Below are 21,397 nucleotides of genomic sequence, written 5' to 3'. Positions count from 1 at the left end.
AGGACAATATACCTGGTCTATGGGACCAGTTTGGGTGACCCAATCTGATAGTTTTCACATCTTCCCAAGTGAATAACCTGATTCTAAGCATAAAATCAGGGGGTTGGGGGGGGGGGGGGTCACTTGCAGAGTGAAAATTGACCCCCTAGATCTCGGAAAACCCTATACAAAATATATATGGGGAGATTCCCCATTACAAGTGGAGTTCAACGGGCCTATTCCTGCAGTCAAAGTCATTATTTTCATTATTTCACAAGTAGAAACGCGAAACGTACCAGTCACTAAAACGTCAAAATGACCGTACATATCGAGGTCAATTTCTCGAAAACGGCTGAAAGAAACAAAACGCCATTTACAGGGATTCAAGCTCGGCTCACGCTGAGTTCAAATCAACCAACAAATCAAAAATCGGTTCACTCTAGTAGGAGATATTCTAACATAAAGGTACCGTACCAAATGACCAAAATGACCTATTTCGAGTCCTGTTTCTGTACTGTAACACAACCACTCATTATAACCACCTGTAAAATATATATGGGGAGACTCCCCACTAACGGGGGAATATAACACACTAAGTTTCAACGTGGATTGAGCCCACAACAAGGTTTAATATCGTACTCAAAATGTTGTTTCGCTCCACAGGGAGGTCGAACCGGGGCCAAGTTCCCTGGCCAATTTCTCAAAAACGGCTGAACAAAAACAAACGCCCTTAATACTGTTTGTAGCACTGCTTGAGATACGCATCATATTAAAAAATGAACCTAATCGGTTCATTCTTCGAGGAGTTATAACAAAAATAAGGTACCGTACCAAATGACCGAAAAGCATGGTGACCTGACTTTCAGAGCCAAATTTGACCGTCTCAATTCCGTAAAATGCTATGGAAAATATATATGGGGATACTCCCCACTAACTGAGGATTCTAAAACACTAACATTTATTCCGCAAATCAGCTGTTCTGTTGTACCGAAATTTGGGTCATCCCGAATAGCCCAAATTTTCGACCTATTTCAACTTTGATCATTAATAACTTTTTGATTAGGCCAATTTGGGAAACCAACCAAACACTGTAAGCAAGAGGGGTTCAGTGTCAACAAAATGCGACCACTCCCGTTTAATTTGGTTCAGTACTTTAGAAGTTATTAACAAAATACTATTCTATACCCCATTTTTCGGGCCATCAGCGAAGCCCAAATCTCAGGAACCGACGTAAGACAACGTGAAACAGCGTTCCCGGCGAATTTGTGCGTGTTATTCTGGTCCACTTTGACGTTCTAGGTCACGGCAAACCTTCATGGTGAGGTGGGAAAAAATTTCCCACCTCACCATGAAGGCTATGATGTTTTGTGTGTTTCGACATAAAACAACATCCACAGAAATTTGATGAAATCGTGAAAAAAGAAAAATTGTTGAATTAACCCCATTAATTGATACAATTAGCTTCAACAACTTAAATATTGTCTAGAAAACACAAAACGCACGCCGAAAAACTTGTTCATTTGCGCAAAACAGCACTCAGCCATAAAATTTGAGAAAATATTTTGTTTTTCCGGATTCAATATTAAATAACTGTTCTAAAAAAAAACTTCAGGACTATGACTAGCCATTCCAGAGAAGAAAGTGTCAATAGCAACAGATTAAGCTATTAATCACTCGTTTTGGTCAAAAATTCAATGAGAAATTCGAAAAAGTACAAAACATTAAGTTCCTTTCTCAATGTGATAAAACAAGTTCTTTCCTCACTTTTTGATTAAGCCGACGTGAGAAACCTATAAACACTGCAAAAACAAGAAGTTTTGAGACCAACCAGATTGCGATAATGCCCGTCCTATTTGGTACAGTAGTTTTAGAGAAATTGTCAAACACAAAAGAACTCGTATTTAAAATATAATTTTTTTTTAAATTTTTTAAGAAATACAGCTTAATAACGTTCTAATCAGGCCAATTTAGCCACAAATTCAAGACTGCAGACATTTAACAAACTTACAGTCAACAGAATGCGACTATGGTTGGCCAATTTGGCATAGTAGTTCAGGAAAAATCGTCAGAAACAATAGGCGTGCCCTCAAATTATTAAATTTTATTTCAATTTTTTCAAAGTTAAACACTAATAACTTTTTGATTAGAACGACTTCAGAAACCAATGAACACTGCAAGCAGTGAATGTTTAGGGTCAGCAAAACGCAACAATGCCCGTAGAATTTGGTACACTAGTTTCGAAGAAATCATAAAACACATGAAGCGTACCGCGAATTGATAATTGATTTTTTTTTTCAAATTTGGACAATAACTTTTCCGTAAAGACCTTCACACGTGTTTTTGACAGTTAATTAGATGCATGGTTAGGCGAGGTGCACACCCAAGCGTTTAAAATGAATTGGATGACCACTTTTAACATCGACAGAAGTGTCACACTATTTGCAAGGAAAAAAATTTACAAAATCTCCGAATTTCATAATGAGAATAATTGATGAAAATCCAAACTAAGGAAACAAAAATAGAAAAAAGACATAGAATGTTTAGCGAGCGTTAGGATTGACTCCATGAAGCAGTTTTACTTTCCGAAAATTTGCAGAAAAAAAAAAGAAAAATCAAATTATCTACAAAAAATAGACGAAACATTTTTTTTTGCTTTTTGAAGTTGAATAAAGTTTTTTCCTCAGCCTAAGAGACAAAATTCCGTTTTTCCTATTTTTTAAACTAGTGAACTTAGGTTGTTTCACCTTGAGATCATGACGACCATTTTGAATCCGTAATTGAGAAAAAATTTTTACAGAATTAAAAAAAGATCTACTTTTTTCAATTGTTTGGGAACCGTTCTCGTACAAAAATATTTGAAAAAGATTCCGAAAAATTTTTCAGATGTATTCCTGAAAGTTAACTGGATGTGATTTGAGTTGGTTGGGGCAGTTAACAAAGTTTTTAATTTAAATGAGCGTACGTTTCTTACATCGACACACCTGTCAGACCACTGGAAGTCCAACGCAAAAAAAAACAAATAAGAAGTTCCAAAGCTCTTCGTGGTAAAAATTGATCAAAAAGCCCATTTTTGAACTGAAACCCAGATTGTAGATTGGGCTACCAACCCCGTTGATGGTTGTTTATTTGCGCGAGACGCTCTGAGTTGATTAAAAACAAAAACTTCAACAAAACTTGCCTGAATTTTTTTTTTGCAATTGTGAAGTCGAACGAAATTGATATCAGCTGAAAACCCAGAATGTGCTTCAAAAACGTCTCAAATCTTGATGAAAACCAAGTGTTATATCAATCGGTCTTTTATAGCAATCGGCCTTTAAGAATTTGCTACATTAACTGAAATTTTGGGTGTCCGATTTACCCCAAAAATATTTTTTGGGTGGAAACTTATTCTATATTCTATCGAGTTTTCATTTTCCCATAATTTTTTTGTGCTATGGTCTAGTTGTACACTCGTGAAGATGAACTTGAGTGGAGGATCGCAAGTAAAGCGTTTTTGATAGTGACAAAAAATAAATAATCTTATTTGGATGAACTTTGTAAGCAAAATTATTGAGATGGGGTGGTTCAATTTTCGATGAGGTACAAATTTGCTTGATAACAGCTGCAAAACAAAAGTGAGCATCGAAGAATTAAAGTTCCTCGAAACAACTCATTGGCAATATCATTTGGTCATTTCAAAAAAGAAGTAGCTACATTAACCAATATTTTGGGTGTCCGATTTACCCCAAAAAAATTTTTTGGGTGGAAACTTATCCTATATTCTATCGAGTTTTCATTTTCCCATAATTTTTTTGTGTTATGGGCTAGTTGTACACTCCTGAAGATGAACCCGAGTGGAGGATCGCAAGTAAAGCGTTTTTGATAGTGACAAAAAATAAATAATCTTATATGGATGAATTTTGTAAGCAAAATTATTGAGATGGGGTGGTTCAATTCTCGATGAGGTACAATTTTGCTTGATAATAGCTGCAAAACAAAAATTTGCATCGAAGATTTAAAGTTCCTCGAAACAACTCATTGACAATATCAATTGGTCATTTCAAAAAGGAATTAGCTACATTAACCAAAATTTTGGGTGTCCGATATACACCGAAATTTCTTATTGGGAGGTAACTTATTCTATATTATATCGAGTTTTCATTGTCCCATAATTTTTTTAGGCTATGAGCTAATTGTACACTTGTGGAGATGAACGTGAGTGGAGGATCACAACTAAAGCATTTTTGATATTGACAAAAAATAAATAATCTTATATGGATGAATTTTGTAAGCAAAATTATTGAGATGGGGTGGTTCAATTCTCGATGAGTTACACTTTTGCTTGATAACAGCTGCAAACCAAAAATGTGCATCGAAGATTTAAAGTTCCTCGAAACAACTCATTGGCAATATCAATTGGTCATTTCAAAAAGGAGTTAGCTACATTAACCAAAATTTTGGGTGTCCGATATACACCGAAATTTCTTATTGGGAGGTAACTTATTCTATATTATATCGAGTTTTCATTGTCCCATAATTTTTTTAGGCTATGAGCTAATTGTACACTTGTGGAGATGAACGTGAGTGGAGGATCACAACTAAAGCATTTTTGATATTGACAAAAAATAAATAATCTTATATGGATGAATTTTGTAAGCAAAATTATTGAGATGGGGTGGTTCAATTCTCGATGAGGTACACTTTTGCTTGATAACAGCTGCAAACCAAAAATGTGCATCGAAGATATAAAGTTCCTCGAAACAACTCATTGGCAATATCAATTGGTCATTTCAAAAAGGAATTAGCTACATTAACCAAAATTTTGGGTGTCCGATATACATCAAAAATTCTTATTGGGAGGTAACTTATTCTATATTATATCGAGTTTTCATTGTCCCATAATTTTTTTAAGCTATGAGCTAATTGTACACTCGTGGAGATGAACGTGAGTGGAGGATCACAACTAAAGCATTTTTGATATTGACAAAAAATAAATAATCTTATATGGATAAATTTTGTAAGCAAAATTATTGAGATGGGGTGGTTCAATTCTCGACGAGATAAAACTTTGCTTGATATCAGCTGAAAAACACAAACTGTGCTTCAAAAAGTTTGGTTCCTCGAAAAAACTCGTTGGCAACAGCAATTGGTGTTTTGAAAAAAAATTGGCTACATTAACCAAATTTTTGGGTGTCCGATTTACCCCAAAATTTTTTTGGAAGAACACTGAAACCATGTTCTATCGAATTTTCATTGTCCCATACTTTTTTGCTATACGCTGGTTTGCTTTGCACCAAAAATTAGAATGGCAAGATAACATTTCTTCGTAAGGAAGAAATTGAGTCTTTTACGGAAAAAATTGAACCAAAACTTTTCTATGAAGTTCTATGACTACAACTTTTTCATTGTTGATTGCTATTTGCTGTCTCTTTTGATGCAATGGCTTTTCATTGAATAATTCAGGGCTGGCAAGGAGTTTTTTAACTTGCAATAATGTTTTTCACTTTTCTCCAAATTTTTTTCTTTTTCTATGAAGTTCTATGACTACAACTTTTTCATAATTCTCTGTTCGCTTAAGACTCAATTTTTCTTTTTTTTTCAAGTTAGTTTTTTGAAACACACTATTTGCCTCCTTTTCATGATGTAAAAAAAATTTCACAAAAATTCAATTCCATAGAACTCCCTTTTATGAAAGTTCTATGACTACAACTTTTCATAGACGCCATAATATGAAGTTGTAATTTTATAACTTTTTGAATTATGGGGTCAACCCGGGTATACCAATTAGTATGATCATTTCTTTGTCGTCCTATCACGCATTATAAAGTCATTTTTACATATTTGTATGCGTTTTGTATATTTATGGGCTAAAAGGGTATTGTAAAAGACCATAGCAAATAATTGCTGTTGCCTTCTACAATACCGTTTTAGCAAAAATCCATAAATTAGCGCAAACATAATTATGGCTAATTTGGTAGAGACGCCGGCTTGTGATATTCGCATGTAAGTTATTCCAAAATTCTTTGGATTTGTTCGAAAAAGAAGGGCTGACGTACTTTTAATTTTTCAGCATATTTCTTGCATTTTTTCCTATAAAATTTAGTTTCCTGGATCTTTGCTCTCCATTTTCTACAACAATTCGCAAACACTGAAGTGCAAAAAATAAAGGAGTTTCATTGAGTATTTACATTCTTTTCGATCGGATTTCTACGTTCTTACCTTTTCCTTTTTCCAATCAGATCCTAATTGACCCGACTTTGGTTGCAGGCGGTGGTCTGGGTGAGAAAAGGAGCTTGGAAGAGTGTGGATGGGTTTGTGCGTGTACCCTGGCATTGGGGTGCTTCCTCGCCTGTTTCTTCTTCAACCTCTGGATGTCAATCAAGTGCTTCCAAATGCCAGACAGAATGGGTATAGAAGGACTGCTCGTTCTCTTATCGCTGTACGTCCTATATGAACATTAAAAAAAGTTATAAGAGTAAATTTTCGAGTTGAACTTTTAATTGGTACACTTACTGATTTGGATATTTCCAATTATTTCCAATAGAGAGGAAAACACAGTTTTTTGGGTTCTTTAGCAAAAAATGAAACTCTTATCTGGTAAGGACTTGTATGTGTCTTACCAGACAACGGTTGCAATCTCGCATCTTAGCAAATAACCGTTTTGCGCAAGAATCTTGCAAGATCTTACCCCCCCCCTCCCCCGACTCTTACATTAATATTGGGTAATCTTCAAAAGGAAAATTCTTAAACGTCTCCATGGTACCCGCATTGCTCCTAGTATTGCATGTTTCGGGAAAATTTTGCTTTTCAATTCCACAAAATTTTATTTTCACAATTGTTGGAGAGTCTTTTGTTGCAATCCTGCAATCCACAGGATTTGGATTGTAATGGGGTGTTCTTATTATGATATGTCATTCAGGAGTGTTAAAATTCCAAAAAAAACGTTTTAATTAAATTGTGAATTTTTTTCCAAGTTCTTTTAAAACGGAAAGCAAAAAGCGTGCAGATTTTTGTCTTCTGAGAGAGAATTCGTTTTATAAAAGGGAATTGGAAAATTAATTGCTCTCAAATGATTTTTATTGCAATTATATTAGTCATGTTGGTCAATTGTAGGCAATTTTTTGTACTGCTGATTGCTCATTTACTCGAGCATTTGTCTGATCATTTGAGTTTTTGTCCTCAAAAACGGTACAACAGGCAAAGCCTGAAGGACATTAAGTTCTCTTATAGCCTTTTGGCTGACTTAATTTAAACGTTAGACAAACATTCATGGTGTGAATGGCAGTTCGAAGAGTTCGGACCCACCCACTTAACCCCTCTCAAGCCCCCTTACCCCACGTAAGCCCCCAACACATCTTTCCCCCACGCCACCCTCCAACCACTCCACCCAGCAATTCAAACCACATAATTCAGCCCGTAACCTTGCTCGCTCGTCCTCAACCGCGCTCACAACCACCCCATCGCCCTCAATTAAACTAAACATGGCCTCAATTAGCGGCAGCTAGCCTCTGAGTAAGCCGTGTGCTCGTCCGTCGTTTGAGAGCAATTCGCCCAAGGTCAGTAGGTTTTGTTTCTTTTTATTTGTTATTTTTATCTTTCAAAATGCAAACAAGTGTTTTCGATTTTGTTTTTTTACAATTTCGATACAAGCAACGTTTAATTTTATAGATAAAATTGTTTCCATCCCTCATTGGGCAGGTAGTAGAATTTTGATGTTAACAGTATTTGTTTCAAAAAAAACATTGGTGATTTTTATAGCTGCGAAGCTGTAAGCTGAGCGTAGCTATATTGCGGTGCTCTTGGTTTTTTACAATCCAAGAATTGGATTGTATTGATGCTCTGTCTTTTTTTTAACTATTTTTAAGATGTTTTCACACCTTTTTACGTGACTTTGAGTTTTCAAAACGGGATAAACAGGTAAAGCTCAGTGGGCATCAAGTTTCATTAGAGGCCCTTAACGCTTTTAATTGTCCATCAGGTGCGTAAAATGGTGATCCTACTGGGAAGGCCGTAATTCAAGGCTAAAAATCATTTTTAGGAGATTTGAGCACAAAATGTTGCAATTTTTCGCGTTTTTTCGTCATTTTTCGAAAGAATGTTAGACCAATCTAAAATTGATTTCTTTAAAAGTTAATAGAAGTCTCTTTCACAAGACATACTTACTTTTTATGACCATTTTAAGAGCTATATGTTATGGTACCTGGAACATAAACACGCAATTTTAAACTAATTTTTACAATTTTTTTCAAGTTTTTTGAAAATGTTTGTCATTTTTTGAGTTTTTCAGCCCTAGGTGTATATGAACCTCCCTTAGGGTTTTATAAAAAGTTACTGAATTGTTTTAATTGGTAATGGAATGGTTTTCAACTTTCTAACATCGATATTATTACCAATTTTTTGACATATTTGCATTTTTTTTCAATTATCATATTTTATTATCATTTAAATTCTTCGAGCACAAGGAGCCATAATAGATCATTGAAAAAATATTATTGGTCATGGAATTATTTTTAACCATTTAGTCTCACAAGCTATAGCAATTTTTTGATAAAAATTGCATTCTTTTTTCAATTTTTTGAACATTTTTGGCGTTTTTTTAGCTTTCTCCAGCTTTAAGGACCAAAGAATCTCCTCTTGGGTTTGATAATAGGTTACTGCATAGTTTTTGATGGCAATTAAATACATTTTAATATTTTAGTGTCACGATTTTTAAGAATTTTTCAAATAAAATTTGCTTTTAAGGTTTTCTAAAACATTTGTTTTATTATCCGTTTTTTTTTTGCCTAAGCGGCCAGGCAACTTGCTTTAGGGTTTGATAGTATGTTAGTGTATTGTTGCTAGGGGCAATGGAATGGTTTTGAATTTGTCGATGTCACATGTTCATGCAATTTGTTGAGAAAATTTGAATTGTTTACAAATTTTTTGAATTCTTTGTCATTTGAGGTTAACGATCGTTGCTGGACATAGAAACTTCTTAAGCTTTGCAGATGGGTTACCTGACAGAACTTCAGAAAAAAAGAGTGGCTTGCAAAATTTTTTTCTGTGAAATTTAGAAACTTTTACTTTTTACAATTTGGCCTTCAGCTTAAAAGCTTCATAAAATGATTATTTTACCAATGAATATTTTTTGTTTAGTGTTTGATTATTTTAGTTTTTCAACTACTATTTTGGCTGGGATTGTTTATTTGATCTTTTCGTCATGTTCAATAGTTCTCAGTTTTTCGTCCAATTCCTTGGATTGTATTTCAGGACTGTTCCTGCTATGTTTTTTGTTTCGTCGTCTGACGCTCTTTTTTCGTTTTACATTTGTTCACACAGCAAAGCTGAAAAAGTCAAATTTTCTGAATGACTTCTTCCTCTCACTAACGGCATTTGCGCGCGTGACGTCATTTCTCACTCGCTTTAGCGAAAGTTTTTAGGTTATTTGCGTGATTAGATTTTGATCATACGTGACTTACCTCACTCAGTAAAATGACTTTTGCACTTTAAAACTTAGGTTTAATTTGAATTTGTTTAAGGTCAAAGGAACTCATATGTGCAGTAAAGGTCCCTAATAAGAGGCTTCTGTGGAATGAAATTTAACAAGCTTTATTGATTATCGCTGAATGTTTTTTAAGCCTAGTTTTTTGACCGGCGTCGATTTTTTTCAATTTAGATCTGTATCTGTTTCTATCTCTTATATGGCACGCAAGTCTATTCTTTCGCAGCTATTCCGGCAATCTGCCGGCTATGTTTTTCACTTTGGCGTGTATTCGTGTTCTTTTTGTCCTCTATTCACTTGGTATTGGTAACGATTTGTCTCACACACATGAGCTAAAATTAACACATCCTTTTAATGGTTGCATGTGATAAACTACAGTTTCAAAGACCAGTTATCTAAAACTATAAATGAACATTCAATTTTTCCGTTGCTTTTGCTCTGCAGTGACTTAGTCTCAAAAATGACAGGTTTCTAAAGCTTCTTAAGGAGAAAATAGTGAATTTTTTGATTGGTTATACTTTATATCTGAGGGCGCTTAGAATTATTGACACGCAGTTTTTGTGAAATTTTGTTGATTTTTTTTGCTAGCAGTTGTTCTTTTTGTTATCTTATCGTTGAATTCCAATAAAGAGAGATCCAAATGATTTTCGTTAAGGAATAGTAAGCACAAGGATTTCAATCGAAACGTTATTGTCCTCGCTCCTCTCCCCTTAAAAAAGTTTGTTTTACCATTCTAGAGTGCGTACCTTTAACCTGAATTTGAATACAGTTATTGCTTTTGATCATTCTGACAACAGTAATTGTGGAAGAAAATGTGCCAAACTTTCATTTTTAATAGTTTTTTCTACTTTCGTATTTTTTTCATTTACTCGTTTGTATGTCATATGTCGTGTGTCACATGCTTCATTGACATCCAAAGTTTATCGTTCCTGTGAAAATTTTGATATACAGGTCATTAACTATTTTCAATTCTTTGGATTGAACTTCAGGTTTTCATCGTGCTAAATTTTTTTCAGTTGCACTAAAGCGTGTTAGTCAAACGTGAATGTCCAAAAACTCAATATAATGTTTCGTTTCTCTTATTGAACTTCAAGGAAGATTCATTGTGAAATAATGTTTTTTTAACTTTAAATGAAGGGTTCGATATTTTTGACTTAAAGGGTAAATTAGTCTAAAACAACAAAAATTGCAATCTGCAGGTCAATAAAGTTGTCACATATTTCCTCTTGTGCTCTGTCAGTGATATTATATTACTTTCTCTTTCCATGCATTTTAATCGTGTAAGCAATTTAGTACGCCATATTGTTTTTAAGACCCTAAAACACTTTGAAGTCGGATTCCCACGTTAAGGTACCATCCGGAAGTGACCTCTGATCGGACCGTACCAGACGAAAGTAACCTCTGATCAGTCCATCCCAGATCAGAGTGTAAACTGATCATACTGAAATACACTCTAAACACCGTGTGCACTCGGAGTGCGCTGGACGTTGCCTCTGATCAGACCTTGCCAGACGGAAATGACTTCTGATCAGACCAAAACCAGATCATTGTCCAGATGGTTGTGCGACCATTGTCCAGACCAATACCAAACCATTGTCCAGACGATTGTGCGCTAAAAATTACTTCTGATCAGACTATTTTGCGCTCGATCAGATTCTATTCATTTCATAAAATTGATGTTTGCAGTATTAACTTCATCTAAGGGAAACCCAATTCTAAAAGTATTGATAATGAAAAGAAAACCCAACTGCAGGGAGAAAATTTCATTTCGTACAGCATTAGTGCATGTTTCTGACTCAATGGATGAGCTTAGACAGCTTTCTATAAGAAACGCTGTGATCTATAGATAATCAAAATTTCCTCTTACGGGGACCGGCGTTTGCTACCAGCTGAACCCCTTTGGTTCTGATCAAAGCCATCAAACTCTAGATGTACCTCTGATCGGAGTGCTGCTTTTTTGTTGACTCTTGGCAGAGCCAACATCTCATTGAAAAAAATTGAAAGAAAAAATGCGCTCGATATCTTCTCTGATAAGACTAATATGCGCTTGAATCCACCTCTGATGAGAACATACACAGAACGAAGTGATCTCTGATCAAATTATTATGGACCTCGAACCAAATCCCAGACCATGTCATTTTGGTCGCGAAACGCAGGGTGTGCGTTGGATTTGGGTCTGATTAGAGGTCACTTCCGTCTGGCACATCAACCTGGGTTAGCCAGTGGCTGAACATAATTTTAGGTTATACAATCTAAAATTAAAAAAAAAACTTTTCCTATCAAGAGTGATTAAATTGAAATAAAAATGCAGTTTGTGGATTTGAGTGACGAATCCCGATTGCTCAAAATTTCCAAAGTCACGTGGAATTGGGGAATCAAAGTGTGAACAGACATTCCACAAAATGGGCATCAAATCGCACCAGGAAAGAGATAGATTTTTGTGTCTCTTACATGGCGCTGTATCGACTTTTTTATAAAGAAAAGAAGCGTATCGAAAACGCAGCTCTTTATGCCAAGAACGGGCCACTGAAGGAACTTTTCTGTGACAAAATGAGTGTACTCCGCGAAATATTTTAATATACTATAGTAGGCGGTGAAATTACATAATTTAGCTGTGAAATGTGGTGAATTTAATTTCACCACTTACTCTAGCGGTGGAAACAAATAATTTAACCGCCTTTACAGCATTTCATCGCAATTTATGTACAAAATTTGCGGCGAAAAAAAAACAAACTTTCACCGCTTATCTTACATATGTTCCGACTAATCCTCGACCCGGGTAGCTTCTAAAAATTTTTCGTTTTTTGTGCTTCAAACGACTGTGCAATTTTCCGCAAAATAGCGGGATCAATTCACAAGTTTTCATATAATTTTGTTTAAAATGAACATTTTCTTCAAAATTTTCCATTGACATTATCGTTTAGTAATTCTTAGCTCGTAAACGATTATTAACCTTAAGCAGAACAATACCTACAAGTTGATATACAGGATTAGAAAAGTGATTTTTTATTTGAAGAAAACCGAAAAGAAAAATTAAAGAAGATTTAAAGAAATGAGCAATTGTGGAAAGAAATTTAATGACAAGGTCGCCCACTTCATTTCCAGGCACCAGTGAGCTATTTTTTGGTTGTTTACTGGTAACATCACAGACTGTTCAAAATGATTAACTGGGATGTCCCCAGCATTAGAACCATCAATTTCTTAGTTTCGTTTTTAATTCAATGCTTTCCAGAAATTCGCAACAAAATTATGAAATGTCTATGCATCAAATCTTGCAATGCTTTTCGTGCAGTTTTTCCGGCTGGTTTAGTAATTAAGTTTTAGTGGGGAAAAAGTCTCATTGACGTTTAAGAAAAGAAAATTGTTATCCTGCTAGTTTCAATTCCAGCTATCGTAAATTCATTTTCGTTCTAAAAGATTTGAGAAGCCATCAAAATTGTTCCTTTTGTTAACAAACAATTTTTTTCTTTCTTTTTGTCCTATTTGTTATTGCTTTGCTGGCTGCTCTTCATTAGAGTTTCTTCAAACAACTGAATATCACGTTCGCAAAAAAGTCTTTCGCTTCAACATAAATTTTTTCTAATGGTAAAGAACGAAGCCGTATGTCTTTTGCAGAAAACTCTAAAAGCAGTAACTCCATAAAAAGGAAAAAAGTTCGTTTTGTGAAGACATATAAACAAAGTAAAAGTAAACTTATCTTGCTAATGTCAATTCTCACGACCGTAAAATCATTTTTTTACAGAATTTTAAGAGTCATCAAACGTGTTTCCCTTGTTATTCAAAAATAACTTGTTTCTTTCCTCTTTTGACTGCTTTTCTGGCAGTTCTTACTATTAATTTCTTAAAAAAGCTGCCAATCTTGAAGACAGTAAAACTTCATTCTTTGGTCTCAGAGTTGTAGACAGAAATTAGGAAAGGTTCATATTAGAATTCAATTGATGAAATGGTGTACGATAAAAATAATTTTTGATGAAAATAAAAAAAATTCTGTTTTTTAATGCAAGAAAACTTAAAAGTCAATAACTCATTAAATGAAAAATTTCAGCTCTTTCGCTTTGTGATAACAATTAAAAAAGGAAAAAAATGTCTTGCTAAAAATATTGAGTGTAATTTAGAGATGCAAACGTGAGATTTGTGTTCAAATTACAAAATATCACAAACAAATTACCTAGTCTGATAATTCGAGAATACGTAAACTGCATAATTTGCTCTTAAACATCGAGCTTTTGATGGAACTTGGAATTAGGTAACTTTTTCGGTAATACAAGCCACACAAACAAAAAATTTATTTCGAAAAATTTCTTTCGATAGTTTCCACTCTCTTGTGCCCTTGAAATATTAGGGCAGAAATTTTTCAGACTTATCATAACAGATATTTAGAAGAGAGCTCAAGGAACCTAAGTTTAATTTTTTAAGAATTGTTCGATCTGGTGAATGTAACGAAAAAATAACAAGATGGAGAGAATACTTGATTGTCCTTTCTCTTGAAGTTTATCAATGAGTTAAAAATTTTGTATACGATATTATTACAATATTTTATAATGAAGTAAAACTAAAAACTTTGCAGATCAATGAAAATTGTTATGTTCTGATTGATATGTAGAGCCACATGGTACATTTCAGCAACTCTACTTGACATTTTGCCAATCTTTTCTGAACTGCACTTCCGGAGAAAAAAACGGTATCATCGTTTTTGACACTTTTTTTGACAACTAGAAAACAATTATTAGGTACCTACCCGCCGCCAACTTCCTACTGCCAAATAATTTAACCCAAACTTTTTTACCATCTCCTAGCTACCCCCCCCCCCCTCCAGAACACGCATCCCGAATTTTGAACCATTTTACGGTTCGGTTAATTATTGATTTTCTCTGTTATTTCTTTTTATGGATATTTGTTATTTCGGCAAAGTTAGTTAAAAGTTTCGAATTTATATTATACCACTCTTCAAGTTGTTTCCAGTATTCTACCGGCCATATTTTTGTGTTGTTTCATTTGACCCATTTTCCGTTTGACTGTTTTTACTTTTCGTCCTCAAAAACGGTATAAACAGGTAGAGCCCGGAGGGCATTGAGTTTTCTTTGGGCTTTATTGTTTTTTGGATCGTCTCTAATCTCCAAGTATGCTATTCATCAAAAAAAAATAAGAAAATTAACCCCTTCTGCCCTACCCACGCTCATCGCCCCCAACCCCCCCCCCCCTCCTCCCCCTCCTCCCTTATGTCTACTAATCAAGAAATTTTTAATGCAATTTTTATGAGCGATTTTTCGTCTGATTCTTGAATTTTTGCCCTCAAAAACGCGATAAACAGGTAACGATTTTGGAGGGCATTAAATTTTTAAATTTTCTGATAGAATCTAAGTATGCAATTCACAAGAAGCTATTTTGGAGACATAAATTCATTATGTGAAAGGCCATTGTTAGAGTTTAACTCCGCCGCCCTTCCCCATTCAACGCCTCCCCACATCAGTCCACCCATCGCTCGCCAGCCGTTTGAGAGCAATTCGCCCAACGTTAGCCGCTTATGTTTTACGAGGTTTTGAGCAACATTTGATTTATAAAATGCTTTCAGCTCCGTATTGGCTTCCCTGGCAGGTGGTTGTTTGGTGTGTGCTGCCATCTGGTATCGGATGAGGAGAGATCTAGAGTGGTGTTTGATCTGCTGCGCGGCGGCGACTTCCATGGGACTGACCATTGGAATGTATGGATTCTGTGTGCTCTGCTGTGTCCCAACCACATTCGACCACTCCAGGTTATTAATATGAGGACACTGCATGTGCTAGCGAAAAAAAACTTTAGTCTTGCCTAGACGAAGCACCAAAATGTGAAAACTCCCTTCAAATCGAGAGGCGCGTTAAAATTCCCTCGCGATATTCAATGAATCCAGACCATTCAAAGTGTTTGACATCTTCGAAGCAATGGCGAGGTTATAATTGAGAGAGGAGTTATGGTGGTCTTGTAATAGGTCAAGTGTCAGTGAAATAGGATAGAAAAAGGAAAGTGTACGTAAAAACTGGTGTTTAGTTCAATCTGCTAAACAGAAGTCAATAGAAGAAAGAACGATATAGTGTGGTTTTCGTGTATGCATTGCTCCGAGAAAGAGCGAGAAAATTAGGTGTATGAAAGCAATTTTGATAGCAAAATAAATTTTTTGCTCAAATGCGGAATGCAGTTTTCGACCAGAGAAAATTTTTTGCGATTGAACATTCAGATACAATTTAATGCTTTTTGTAATATTGGTGTTTGAGAAGATCTGAGCGATTTTTTCTGTTTTCCTTTTATTCTTTTGTTTTCTATTTTGAACCATCTACGGAGCTTTTCGGATTATTTTAGCGCCCTCTTACTGATTTGGTATCAATTTTTAGTTGTTCTTGTTGACAACAAATTGTTAGTCAAAGTCATGCGTCTTTTAAATTACCCTCAAATGAAGTTTGTAGCAGTTATATTAGTCCTGAGATCAATTTTTCTCTTGGCCGATTTTTCGGCATTTTTGATTTTTTGTCATCAAAATTCATTTTCTGTCCTCTTGAAGTTTTACTAGTCTCTAAGTTTACAATTCAACGAAACTGACATAAAAACGTGGTTCAAATCCCTGCTCCACACTCTTCCTATGCACACCCTACTTCCAGCCTTTCATCCAAAGCCGAATTTCGTTACCCAAAACAAACCACTCGCTGCCCGGTTGCAAGCAATTCCACCGATGTTAGCCGGTAACCTTTAGATATATCTTAAGTTTTCGAATATTATGTTCGGTTTTTTGTTTTTTATTTGTTATCTCTGATGGTTTAGTTTCAAAAATAGAACTACTCTTTTGATTTTGCTGCTAAGAAAAGTTACTTCAATTTTTTAGGCTCGTTTTTTAAAACAAATAATTTTCGCTTTTATTCTATTTTTATGTTTTTTTTTCGTTTTTGGAGTTATTAAGGCTACTCAGTGTTTTTTCTGTTGTTTTGGTGGTCACTGGTGGAACAAGAACGGTATAATAACAATTTTCGGGAAATTATTTTTGAACGTAAAAATTTTCCTATTTCTTCGAAAATCAGAGTTTGCTAATTTGCGTTTGCTTCTTTCTTTTTAATCCGTATTTCTTGTTATGGTTTTTATATCATGTAGTAAGTGGAAGCGATTGAACAGAAACGATATTAGGTGGTTTGTTGAGAAGAAACTAAAAAAGAATCAGATTCCACATTACGATGCAGAGGTATACCCAAATCGTCACGGGCAGATATGCCCGATGCGTGTATCTCGTGTTCGTTTTTACTATGTTAAAACATTGAAGGTGGAACAATATTGCGGAAAATAGCTACTTTTGCAGAAACCGGCAAAATGGAAGGGAATATCGTATCCCGTGTTCGCAAAAGTGTCCTAATTTTAGCTGCGAAAAACAAGCACAAACTTAATAACCTATCTTTCGCGAGTGTATCACGCTTCCACTCCATTTATGTATCGATTTTTCGCACGCAATGTAGCTCTATTTCACATATAATCCGCAATTAAGCCTAACTTAATTACTACTTATTTAATTAAGCCTAACTTATTACTATTAGTAGTACTTTATTACTACTTTATTACTACTTTTAGTACTTTATTACTACTTATTAAAACTTATTAGTACTATTTATTACTACTTATTAAACTCAGCCAGTCCCACATTGATATGCAAAACCTTTGATGTGCGAGGGATTTTTCGGAAAAAAAACAATTTTTGTGGTTGCATGTATTTAAAGCACTTTGAAGCTTTGAAAGCTTTAATTAAATCTTTATTAAAGTGCTTATTTAATGCTCAAAATGCGCGCGATTAATAGATACCAAAATTGAGCGGAAACGTGCTACAAGATTTGTTTCCTATATTTTGCACCGAATGTTCTTTTATTTCGCAAAATTGGCGGAACCGCTTTTGCGAAAAGTAAGATACAAAAGATGTTTCCTAATTTCGTTCATTGTATGTATCTAATTTTCGAGCCAATTTTACTAAGGCGGAAATTTTGGGGAACACCTCTGCATCGTAATGCATTTTCAATTCCTTGCCTTTTTCTTGCTCCATCTCTTATCTTCTATGTTTTATGTTAGGTCAGAACAGAACAACAATAGCTGGATGAATCCAATATGTGGCCACTGAAAAACGGACAGTTTATTTTGAAAAAAAGGGGGCCGCGGCAACATAAGTTTATATTTAAAAGTACTCTTAAATTGCTCTACAAAATTAATTTTTTTCTATTTTACATTATATGCTGTTAATGCTGATAATCAATCGAAATATTTCAAACATTTTATTTCTCCAGATACAAACAAAAAACGTTTTATTTGATTTTTAAGAGTTATTTGCTTCTCCTAAAAAAATTAATTTTTTCAATAAAAATGGTGATAGCGAGCTCTTATTGTCTTTCCATTGGTTGTTTGCAATTTTTCTATAATCTAGTTTAATCCATTCTAGGATTTCAGTTTATAGAAACGTTTTTCATTGACTTGGTGTGCGATGAACATTAAAAAAGTACTTCCTATTTTTCTCTACAGTTTTTCTGTTCTTACTTATTTGGTTGCGTTGGGTTAAGTGATTTATTGGCAATGAAAAGTTATCTTTAGTAAAAAATATTTTTTGTCAGGTATTAAAATTCTTTGGCTGTAGTTCAGGACAATTTGGTTTTCTGTACTTTTACATTTATGGAATTTTGTATTCAAATTTCTGCTTGACGTCAGTTTTCAATATTAGTGGAGCGAGTTTCTTGTATGATTAAGTTTTTGAACACACGTGACTGTCACTATTCTAAAACAAATTTCCTTAATTTGGCTTAGATTATTTGAGGGAGATAAAGTCAACTGAGTAAGGCATTTTAATTGAAGGATTCATGAGTGCAACTAAAAGGAACAACAGATAAGTTTTACAATTTCTTCTAAACATTACATCACATTGTCTAAAAAAATAAATTTCTCCTTTTTGCCTCATTTTTTATTCGTTATTTTAGACTGCAAATGTACAGATCGATCGAAGCTTTTTTTCAGCTTATCTGTCTGCCATGTTTAGTCAATGTGAAAAGTGGTAAGCAGGATTTAAAAGGTAAAACACCGACAGTTGGGGAGAGACCCAAAAAATATGTTTAGAAACTTGGAATCTTTTTTATTAATACCATGATTAAATCTCTTTGTCTTCAAGTAGTCTAATTTTAAAAGGTGTTGAATAACAACACATTTACCCCGACCATTCGTGTGATTTTTGAGATGTTTGGGACTTATCGGTAGAGAATTTACCTAATATGAAGAAAGATGGCTGATTTTTACGGCGGCTTTTTGTTTCTTATTAGAATATCGATCAAACTATAGTCTTAAACTTAGTAAGAATTAGAAAGAAAGTTTAACTTACCAGATTAGAAAGACAAAAGCAAACTGATTTTGATCAGAGAAATTATATAAATGAATCGTCAAGAAAGGGTGCTTAGAATCAATATTCGGTTCAAATTGGTGAATCTAGATAACTAATATTAGAGTGAGATTATTTGATGTAAAATCTTCCCAGCATGTATTGAATGATTATGATACCACCGGAAATGTGAGCGAATTTTTAGAAAAGTGTAAATGCATACCATCTATGGTACCCCCTGCGACTGATTTCTGGGAAATTTGCAGAAACAAACCATATTGGGTAACCCTTGCAACCCCCACTGTAAATCATGGTGCCAAGATTAGTTTTGTATCTTGACTTTCTCGCACTGATAATGGGTATATATACAGCTGATTTTTGAGTCTTTTTTCATCCCCAAAATCAAATCACCATCTTGATCTAGTAATCAGATCTCTCCTGTAAATCTCTAAATTCTACTGTAAAATATCCTTCTTGTTATTCTCTCATTTTGAGAAGTTAATTTTTCTACTTAGTTAAAAAACACTTTTTATTCCGCTTGCGAATACCCATAACCCAACATTTCTAATCCACTAGTGTATGGCTCCAAAAATATTTCACTATCTTCTTGGTGTTGTTGCTTTTTCGAAAAAAAATCTAAACTTTTCAGACATTTCTTCAAAAATAATAAAAAGATCTGGGTCTTTCCCATTATAACCCCCTTCCCCCATAAAATTAAACCCCTCCATTCTGGTATATTTACCATGATTGAGGGGCTATAGGTTATCTGCCTACTAAGCTTGGGGGGCTATAGTGGGAAAGACCCAAAGATCTATTTAGGTTAGCAATTATTTCAGTTTAGTTTGTAATGTAATGAGCTTGTTCACTAATTTAAAACTATTTTAATTTGGGGCGCTAAACACGCAAAAATTGGAACAATTTGCTCCGCTTCTTGTGAAGAAGTGTACTGACTCCACAGACACAGAAAAACGCGCTGTCAGAAAATTTCTGGTTCAGAACAAACGTTGATCCCCGGTTGCTGTCTCTTGGTATAATTCTAAAAAAGCACCTTCTTAAGCAAATTGGCGCAAGACACAAAGAGTTGGGAACCTTGGCGAAGTTTCCCTCCAATTCATTCCCCATCCTTCAAATGAACTTCCATCATATTGCCAATAGTGGTTGCGCTCCTCTTGATGTTGCGGCCCTAAAACTATTTTTAGTGGGGGTTTTTTGAGGCCTCTACGGACTTTTGATGCATAGAAAAGTGCGGTATGATACTAAATGTATCGTTAGGTTATTATTATCCGCCGTCAGCCTCTCAAAGTATTTAATTTAAGCGCTCTCTTTTTTATTTCGTTTAACCTTTCGCTAAAGTTTTTCCGTCGTCACGGTTTCCATTTTTGACTTCTGACGTCCCTCACTCGCGCAATGTTTCAACTGAATGTATTTTATTTTTTTTCACTCATTGAAATTCGCAATGTGATGAATACGGTCCAGATCAAAGGGAAAAAATAAGTGAAATAGGATAAACGATAAAGCGCATGCTTTAAGACAACGTTTAAAGACTTATTGCATTAGGGTATCGAAGTTCCTTAGTGTATACTGCTAACCGTTATTAGTACTAAGTTTATTCTGCTCCAATATAGTGACGGAATTAACCATATTCATCGAATCTGCAGACCCACTTACAACATTTCTTGACACTGAAATTAGGCTGCCTTCAATTTTTTGCTTTAAATTTTCGAATAGTTTCAATCCCGACCAGTCAGTGAGGTCAACAGCGGCAACGTGTCGGCTATGTAAATTATAATGGTGCGGAAATTTGTCATTGTATTTCGAAATTTAACACAGTTTTAGGCGCTCAGTTCACTTAAATTTAATATATTTGAGGTTTTCATTTACTAAACTACCGCAAGCCATATTTCGTTAACGATTCAGCAAATCGACGCACAAAAACATAGAATTTACAATTAACTTCATGATATTAATAGGAAATTCTATATTTCTGTACGTCTATTTGTAGGGACATGACCAAAAGATTAGATATTGATATCTGGAATGTATAAATAATTCAATGAAATTTACCGCGAAATGCATCTTAACCAGTGAGTGAAGCATCTTGTTCCAAAACATTCGATGTGCTTATGCAGTGGGGCTATCTGACAAGGAGATGGGGGGGTTTCCTCCTTGCTGAGGGAAAACCTAGTGGAAAATGAAAACTTGTTCCATTTATCTAGTACCCTCTGCCTTTTGCAGTTAGTTGTTAGTGTTTTAGTCTACGCGCCTCGACTGTTATGCGACAGACATTTGACAATTACGACACCAGCTTCAACGCTCAACAAGATCAAACAAACGCTTTCGACAAAGTACAGGTTCTATCAATATTGCCGACTTAGATTGTGTTCTAATTAGAGTGAAAAGAAATACTCTTCATGGAACCAAGTCACCAAGTCATCCAAATTTTCAACGCATTATTTTCAACGCATTTCTTACAAAACTTCAGCAGTTTTCACCCCATCTTTACTTAATTTCAGTTCTTCCAAAAACCCAGAATTCATTATTTTCAGCACATTCGTTACATAATTTCAGCGCAATTTTTTACAAAAAGTCCTGCACGCTTTTTA

The 21,397-nt window shown here is 34.8% G+C and overlaps 1 protein-coding gene across 1 annotated transcript; it reads left to right on the top strand.

The window, feature by feature from the left end:
- The first annotated feature begins 5,920 nt into the window (after positions 1 to 5,920).
- On the top strand, positions 5,921 to 21,169 carry LOC142355448 (uncharacterized). Its single transcript, XM_075407631.1, has 4 exons — positions 5,921 to 5,948; positions 6,226 to 6,397; positions 15,012 to 15,191; positions 21,049 to 21,169. The coding sequence occupies exons 1-4, from the start codon at positions 5,921 to 5,923 to the stop codon at positions 21,167 to 21,169; spliced, it is 501 nt and encodes a 166-aa protein (XP_075263746.1).
- Positions 21,170 to 21,397: the final 228 nt, after the last annotated feature.

Source organism: Convolutriloba macropyga, unplaced genomic scaffold, assembly GCF_964194025.1.
Source record: "Convolutriloba macropyga unplaced genomic scaffold, txConMacr16.3 SCAFFOLD_629, whole genome shotgun sequence".
NCBI classification, from domain to species: Eukaryota; Metazoa; Xenacoelomorpha; order Acoela; family Convolutidae; genus Convolutriloba; species Convolutriloba macropyga.
Note: the sequence above shows the minus strand (reverse complement) of the source record. Positions and strands in the feature narration are given on the sequence as shown.

Bases quoted from the DNA above. Each gene is read 5' to 3' on its own strand.
- LOC142355448 (XM_075407631.1), top strand. From the start codon at position 5,921: ATGGCTAATTTGGTAGAGACGCCGGCTT. The intron at 5,949-6,225 runs GTGATATTCGCA...CTTTGGTTGCAG, and splicing joins TTTGGTAGAGACGCCGGCTT to GCGGTGGTCTGGGTGAGAAA. The intron at 15,192-21,048 runs GTTATTAATATG...TTAGTGTTTTAG, and splicing joins ACCACATTCGACCACTCCAG to TCTACGCGCCTCGACTGTTA.